Source organism: Triticum aestivum, chromosome 6A (assembly GCF_018294505.1).
Source record: "Triticum aestivum cultivar Chinese Spring chromosome 6A, IWGSC CS RefSeq v2.1, whole genome shotgun sequence".
Lineage (NCBI taxonomy): Eukaryota > Viridiplantae > Streptophyta > Magnoliopsida > Poales > Poaceae > Triticum > Triticum aestivum.
Genome location: NC_057809.1, coordinates 461921267 through 461929546, shown reverse-complemented (window position 1 = coordinate 461929546; position 8280 = coordinate 461921267). Strand labels below are relative to the sequence as shown.

Here is an 8280-nt window from a genome sequence, read left to right as displayed (position 1 = left end):
TCGGAAGCGATCTCGTGTTCTCAATGACCGAGAGCTTCTAGTCGCCCTGCATCAGAAACAGGATAAGCATCATGACTGGCTCAAGCGTCAAATGCATAGCCTCTTGGTGGATGTCAATCGCATTCGCAACCTTGCCACCAAGAATGCGTTTGTCACTCACGAAACCTGTCGCCGATCGTGGAAGAGTCTGACTCTGCTGAGCTCTGAAGATGATCTTCAACAGGATGGCTTCACGGAGAGATTCAAGTTTGATTCCACTCCTCCACGGAACGCTCACTTGCGTCGGACTCCCTCACTCGAAGACCCCGACTATTCTTCCTCAGCTGCAACTGTTAATGCCAGAGTCATTGATGACCAAGATGATGCTACCTCACCACCTCCCACTTCGGCGCGTATCAACACTGCACCAAGTTCGTCTGCACCACCAAACCTCAATGATGACCCTACTGCTTCGCCTACTCCTCACGGGAACGAGTAGAAAGCTCTATGTCTTCAAACCTTTTTGGTCATCGCTGACAAAAGGGGGAGAAGCATATGAGTTGATAGTCTTCAAGCGGGTCCATATGGGTGGTTGCTATACTTTTTGCTACATTTGCCAAGTGCTTACAACTCTCGCTTTTGATACATTTGGTTCTTTGAGTTGTAACACTTAAACTTGATGGTCGTCTGCTACCTTTTGGGTCAACTATGTGATGCGATGATAAATTCCGCATGTGCGACGATAATTTCCGCACGAAGTCATTTTGCAAATGTCCATTTTTCATTATGCGTGTCATTATGTTCGCTATATCCCTTCATGCATGATGAATTGTCTTCATAAGTAGAAGAGGATCTCCGCAAGTACAACCTGCCATGTGCATTTGCATTCAAAAGCAAAATACTTATATGCACATCTTCAGGGGGAGCCTTTTTGCTACTTACGAAGACAATACCTCAATCCTTTACAATTTCACATACTTTTATCCCCGTTGAAAACTTCAACCAGTTTGTTATCAATCACTAAAAAGGGGGAGATTGTAAGTGCATCTAGTGCCACCCCTAGTTGGTTTTGCAGTATTGGCGACAAACCTGGTTGAGGAACTAATGTGTTTGTGAGAATTGCAGGATAACACATGTAGTAGTCCCTCATTGATTCGGTTTACCTACCGGAGATGACCCCTAAAAATGTGTGAAGACATTGAAGACAATGGTGGTATGTGAAGATATTCACATTGAAGACTATGACATGAGAAGACATCGCATGAAGACTTTGGAGCGCGAAGACATAGTTGTCTCGTAGTTTCATTTTCTTCTTTGTTGAGTCATAGGAACCACCGTACTGTTAAGTGGGGTCCAAGTGAACAAAGTCAGAGTGACTAAAGTGATGCTCAACCACATCCTAAGTCTTCGAGTGAAGACAATGAGAGCAAATCTTATCCAGGGTTGGATAAGTCAGCTTTACTTGTAGCCCAAGTCAAGCTACTGTGTGTGTTTGAAATCTGACTGTTGGAACACGTGTCAGTTCCTTAGTGACCCAGGGTCATTTCGGACAAATCAGGTCGGGTTGTCTAGTGGCTATAAATACCCCACCCCCTACACCATAAATTGGTGGCTGCTCAGAGTTAGTGCACGGCTTTTGTCGTTTGAGAGCAACCCACCTCCGAAGCCTTTGAGAGAGAAATCCTTGCGAGGACAAAGCCCTAAACACCCAGAGCCAAAGAGTGTTAGGCATCACTAAAGTTTTTCTGTCTGTGTGGTCTGAAGACTTGTTACACTTGAGGACTGTGAATCCTCCAATCGGTTAGGCGTCGCGTTCTGAGCATCCAAGAGTCATTGTGGATCGCCGGTGAACGAAGTCTGTGAAGGTTTGGAAGTCTACCTTGAAGACTTACCTGAGTGATTGGGCGATGACTATGTGTCCTTAGCTCAAGGGGAATAAGGTGAAGACGCGGTCTTCTGAGTTGAATCTCAGCCTACCTAACCAGACGTACAGTTGTCACAGCAACTGGAACTGGTCCAACAAATCCTTGTCTTCACCAAGCAACTCGTTCTATCCCTTCCTTCTCTTTATTTACAGTTGGTCTTTGTGAAGTCATTGCCTGCTTGCATTATCTGTTTGTCTTCACTGTGTGACTGTTGGTTCTGATTGGCTTCATACTATCTTCCATCCTGATCCATACTGCCTAGCTGCTAATAGTCTTCGTGCTTTCACTTCTTTGAATACTTGACTATGGTTTTCCTAGTGTAGTCTACCTTCCGCTGCATGTTAATAGGTTCATTACTATCGTTTGTGTTTGAAACTTCCATGTTTTGGAGACTTTCATAAAAACCGCCTATTCACCCCCCTCTAGTCGATCACTACCACTTTCAAAGTCACGTGCCTTCGGTCGTTCTCTTGTGCCGCCCCAATCAACCATAATCGCTGCATGATCAGATGTCGCCGCTTCTTCGTGCGTTACCACTGCCATAGGGAACCTTGTCATCCAATCTGTATTGACCAAGGCACGATCAAGTCCACATCGAGTGAAAGAGCCGCCTGTTACCTTCTTCTCGAAAGTGCCCAAGTCTAGCAACATGCAAACATCAATTGTGTCTCTAAAAGCCTGTATCTGTGCGTTGCTGCGTTGTCCAACTCCTTCGTGCTCATCTGGACGTAAAACTTCGTTGAAATCTCCCATGCACAACCATGGCAAGTTGCTCAAAGTGCTAATGTTTTTCAGGGTCGTCCACGTTAGGCGTAAATGGGTTTGAGATTCACCATACACACAAGTTGGCCTCCACTTTTCCTCCCCTTGTTCTTCTACCGACACATCGATATGATACCCAGAGTAACCGAGAATTTCAATCTTTATTTCATTGTTCCAAAAAAGGCCAATTCCACCACTCCTACCTTGACTATCGATTGCAAAAGAATTATCATATCCAATCGAACTTGCTAAAGATTCTACCCTAGACCCTTCAATCTGTGTTTCAACAATACAAAGTAGGGTAGGGGCAAACTTAGTCGCGAACTCGCGAAGCTCTCGGACTGCCACAGGTTTGCCCCCTCCGCGACAGTTCCAACACATGGCTCTCATTGGGCACGGCGGCGCTCCTCGAAAGAGCCCGCCAGATTTTTAACTGCTGAAGTTGATTCCTCCTTCCCCTCTTCAAATGTCTTCGATCTTTTCAGATCTCTCCTCGGTGGTGGACTGACAACCGAGCTTCCCATCGGCACCATAGCTAGGTTACTCCCATCTTCTGTAATCCTTCTCTGACATGCGGTGTCTATCTGGGAACCTTCTAGCAGTCCAGCCGCAAGCCTTTTCCTGGTCAATTCTTCCATGTCAACATCATCTATAGCCGGCGCTGTGGCCATCCCTATTTTTTCCATAGCATTGGCACCAGAGTAGCTAGTATTTCCCTCCTCATATATGTTGTTGTTTCCACCACCAGAGCGACCACCCCTTCGTCCTCCACGATTGCCTCGGCCTCCCCTAGGGCCTCTTCCAGTCCGCATAGCCCAGCTCGCGCAAAGTCCTTAAAAACTAAGGCAAACGGGGGGTGGATCCCGTTCCCATGTTCCTTGTACAGATGCTCGAGCATACCACACACAGCACACCAGTCAGGTAGCTTCTCATACTTGATCCTATAGATCTGCCGCTTCCCGTCTCTGACCATGGATACAACATTTCTCAAAGGTTTAAAGACATTGATTCGAACCCACACCCATAGAAATTGCCAGAATTCTTCAAAGGTTTTAAGACACAGTAGTGTTTTCCTAGTTGTGGCATACATAGGCACAAACCTAACAGGCCCTGAAATACGGCCTGTAGTTAAGAATTTGGGACAGAGGTTCAGCTCTATTGGGCGGGGACGATTTAGTCATTTAGAGCTTCCCAGCCCTCGCAGATCAACTCTAATTGGGCTGGGACGACCCCTCAAAACAAAAAACAAAAAAAAGGCTGGGACGAAACACTGATCTGCGAGGAAGTTTTTATTCGGCCCTTCTGGACACAGCTTCGGTGCCTTAAAGGCACCTGCCTTTGGGTCACTGACATGTGGGTCAGCCACCTGTTGGACCCACATGTCATAGACACAAAGGTAGGTGCCTTAAGGCACCGAAGCATTGTCCGGCCCTCCTCGTCATCATCGACCATGGGCGCCGCCGCGGCCGATCTCGAGGCGCGTCAGCTCCGCATCCTCCGTCGCGTCGAAGACCTTGAGCTCGCTGCCCAGCAGCACCGTATTGGGGCGCTCTCTCTCTCCGACGCCGAAGCGGAGGTCGAGGCGGGGGACACCGAGGAGCGGCTCTCGGCCCTCCTGGCCGCGCGCGGCGTGCACGACTTCGCCTTCCGGCGTGTTCCAGCGGACTACTACGACCGCTCTCTCGAGGAGCGTCGCGACCTCCTCGCAGTCGATTCAGTCGCCCAGCTTTGCAAGAGCATAGTGATGGTACGGCCTCTTCCCTTTCATATCCCCATGTGGCGTTTCGTCGAACACCTGACGTGCGCAATTGCGCACGTTGTTGCAATTGACTGTATTTACTTCATTGTGGCATTAGGTTGTCTGTGTTATCGGTGGATTTAGAGGAGTAATGGATTGTTTGGTAGTCATGTATAAAGGCAATGGCCTAAAGGATTGCTAATACGTATGGTTTATTGGATGAAAATGCTATTAATCTTATATCAGGGTCTGTAATTCGTTAGCAGCATGAGCAAAAGGCTGTTATGATCCTCAGTGATTTGTTCTGAAAAAAGTTGTACTTTCACTGTATGGTTGTACCATGATATTGGCAGAAGTGTTGTTCGTGTTCATGAAAAGAATGCTCTAATTGTTAGTTACCATATGCAGTTAAAATAATGCTGCAACTAATAAGTTTAATTTATTGATGATAAAGGGTTGTGTCAACTAGTGTTTCGATTGCAGGTAGTTATGTTGGATTTATATTGTATCTTAAGATTGTGAGATCAACGGCCATTAGCTTCCATGCAACAAAAAGATGTCTCTAGTTGCTGGACGAATAAAGATACAGAGTTTTTGGCATGCCATTATAAGTTGGAAGGTGCTAGGTAGACTTGGTAGAGAACTAGGGAATGAATGGTTTTTTTTAGCACAAATGTGTGTTGCCATTGATTTGAGCTCAGATGGATGGCTGTGAGTTAGATTGTTATACATAGGTTAATGATAGTAGATGCTGTTGTTATGAGCTATGGCAAGTTGGCACCTGGTTATGACATTTATAGTTTGATGGGTCCTTACAATTCGGCTACTCAAAACTACTCAAAATTAGCTTTTTATTTTAATTTTGACACATAATTGATTACTGTCCTTGCTACTTGAAATATGCAAAAAAATTACTAATGCTCATTGGTAGAGAAAGTTTTTGCTAATCTGCTGTCTTAATGATTCAGTGCATTCCAGGCTAAGTCCGATTTGTTTATTCCCAAATTTGAGAATTGAAGCCAAAATTTGTTTGCTGATTAATATGTGAATAGTATCTCTCCCTTCTCTTTTTATTTCGGATTTCTTTTCAACAGATTTTGTCTTTTGTGCTTCTAAAGTGTTAGTAGATTGATTTTGTGTAATAGTATCTCTCCCTTCTCATTTTATTGCATTGTTTAAGGCTTGGTATCCATGGATATGTTCTCTGAATCATGTCCACTTTTCGCAGGTGAATACCAAAGCTGCTGCAGATGTAGTTGACTGCAGTAACCCAAAGAATTCTAAATATTATGTTGTTATTGTTCAGGTAACCTTTTATAATCTCAATGTATCATCTTCAAACTTGATACTCAGTACAGTATATTTATTTTGATAACTTGAATATCTTTTGCAGTATATGGCACGGCTTAATGCTGAAAACATCAAGAACTTCCTGTATACCCTAAATGAGAGTCAGATACCCAAAAAGAGATTTAACAGTAAGATTGTTTTCAGTGTGTTGAAAATTCTACAATCTCAAACTATTCATTTGCAGGCAGATGTATGTACCATCAAACATTGTTAGTCATATGTTTCTTCAGAATCATCATTGTCTGTATCTTAAATAAAAATATAAAATGCATATACCAATCTGCTTCAGTTTCAAGATCTTCAGGTATAGCTGCAGATACTGTTGCAGTATCAGAAAATTAAAATGTATACTTTTGTTTTTGGTGTAGTGAGGCTCGCACCAGAAGAGGAGTCACTCATGCTTACTGGGTTTGTGCACAATGGTGTGACATGCATTGGAATGAAAACAGCCATACCGGTAATGGAATTTTGCTATTACCATGTTGCTTCTTGAAGGATGTATGTTGTTGAAGATACTATCGTAATTATATTCAAACTGAAGGACAACAGAACTACATAAGAGATAAATCACATATTTTGCATATCATATCTGACACTATATGCCTAATGTACCGTCTCCTTGAAGTTTCCTAGTCCTTTTCAAATTCTGTACGAGTAAATTGATGGTATTAAACAATAAGATGTATGGTTTCAACTTTCAACTGTGATTATAACCGAAATATCTTATCAAGTTGTTCTTCTGATAAATTATTGTATATTCTTGCTCAAATAGACGTTCTAAATGAACGACAACAATTTTTGACATTCTGTATTGTACCATTGGTTGCTTTTTTTTTGTTTCTCTCGAATGTCAAGATTATAATCTGAAATTTGCAAGGCATCTTATAATACAAAGGGTTTGTCGGCAGGTTATCATAGATGAAGCCATCACCAAGTTGGATGAGGATTTCTTCTGGCTAGGTGGTGGAGAAGTTGACCTCAAGCTCGGGATGCGGACCTCAGAGTTCCTAAATGCTTTCAATCCATTTGTGGTGAAGTGTAGTTAACGAGTGATTACCATACAGCTTAACAGAAGCTTCAGATCCATGTGGTTCTATGCGGCCTTGATTAACGCACTGCCAGGGAGGTACACTAGGCTTTTGCTTGGATCTGGGGTTAGGATGTCTGTCTTTTTTGGAGCAGCGTTTCCCTTCCAGTTGCTCTGCTCACATTTTGTTACGTTATTTACTGCTGATTGTTGGTACTACCTCCGTTTCAGTTTACAAGTCCTACGCGTATACCTAGGTTGCCAATTTTATCATCTTCATATAAACTATATAACACAAAAATTATACGGTTTGAAAATAGAACATCTGAAGTTTATATTGGTATATTTTTTGTAATATATGACTTGTATTAGGTTGGTCAAATTGACGACCTAGGAGCACGCGTACGCCCTATAAACTGAGAGAGAGGTAGTAAAATTGATGTAGCAGAGGGGACATTCTTGGGAAGATTGATATAATTGCGGCAAGTGGGCTTATAATATTACTAAGCCCTTTGTAGTTTGGGCCTGAGAGTTGAAAACCAGTGTGAAGTGTGTAAGCCAGACATCTGGCTGCGTCCCCTCAAAAGAAGAAAAGAAGTCTGGTCACAAAAACCGAAGTTTGTTTCTGTCTTGTTGTAGTACTGCTCAATACCTTTTCCATGGAGCTTCTTAGCTGTTTTCACAAGTATGCAACTGTCATTTTAAAATAAAATATAAGTGTAATTTGAGGTTGGTTTGTGGTTAGAATGATGTGTAACAGGCTGCTAAATAAGACACAAAGGGTCAAACCTGGGGTTTGATCATTAATGGGCTGAGGTACAATCACTCCACTAACCAAGTAGACCCAGGTTAGTTCTCTAAGGAGCAAAAATGACAATGTAGTGGTGCATATCTGTATTGTTCTTATCTTTTTCCTCGTCTCAAGTTTCCAATCCACCACAATGCAACTAATAACTACTGGCCCTTGACGCATCCGTCTACTAATGGTGGGACAAGTGAACCGATAATCATAACTCCAACCATCATGCTATGGCCTCATCATACTTGTGGCTTGGACCGTTTGAAACGAGAGGATGCCTCCCTCATCATGCTTGTGGCTTGGACCGTTTGAAACGAGAGGAATGTTCGGGTGTTCCGTCACAAATCCATAGCACCGCTGATCCTTCCTAACATAATCTTGGAGGAGGCAAGCTTTGGGTCACTGACTAGGGCATATAATTTTGTATATATGAGTAATTGTCATGCCGTGTATGTGAGTGTTGTGTAAAACTCTAAACTCTATTCTCCCCTTATTTAATTGATGATGCAAATATTATGCTTCCGTTCTGGAAAAAATTCTAGCGTCTGTTGTTTCACCACATGGATGACCTCGTCAGAAGTAGGTGATGATCAGGCCGAACCTGGACCCCTTGATGGGTATACGAAGAAAAAAATGTCTTGAACTGTCATTTAAGGGAAATGCAATATTTTTCTTCTGTCATAAGCGTCTTCTCCACCAA

At 43.1% G+C, this 8280-nt stretch overlaps 1 protein-coding gene across 1 annotated transcript; it reads left to right on the top strand.

The window, feature by feature from the left end:
• The first annotated feature begins 4060 nt into the window (after positions 1 to 4060).
• On the top strand, positions 4061 to 7084 carry LOC123130748 (uncharacterized). The gene is made up of 5 exons (XM_044550565.1): positions 4061 to 4413; positions 5633 to 5710; positions 5798 to 5882; positions 6123 to 6211; positions 6663 to 7084. Exons 1-5 carry the CDS (start codon positions 4117 to 4119, stop codon positions 6798 to 6800), a joined length of 687 nt encoding a protein of 228 aa, XP_044406500.1. The 5' UTR covers positions 4061 to 4116; the 3' UTR covers positions 6801 to 7084.
• The last annotated feature ends 1196 nt before the right edge of the window (positions 7085 to 8280 follow it).

What these genes read in the sequence shown, in the direction of transcription:
- LOC123130748 (XM_044550565.1), top strand. Translation starts at nt 4,117, where the DNA reads ATGGGCGCCGCCGCGGCCGATCTCGAGGCGCGTCAGCTCCGCATCCTC. An exon ending in TTTGCAAGAGCATAGTGATG is followed by an intron (nt 4,414 to 5,632) that starts GTACGGCCTCTT and finishes CACTTTTCGCAG; the next exon opens with GTGAATACCAAAGCTGCTGC. An exon ending in GAATGAAAACAGCCATACCG is followed by an intron (nt 6,212 to 6,662) that starts GTAATGGAATTT and finishes GTTTGTCGGCAG; the next exon opens with GTTATCATAGATGAAGCCAT.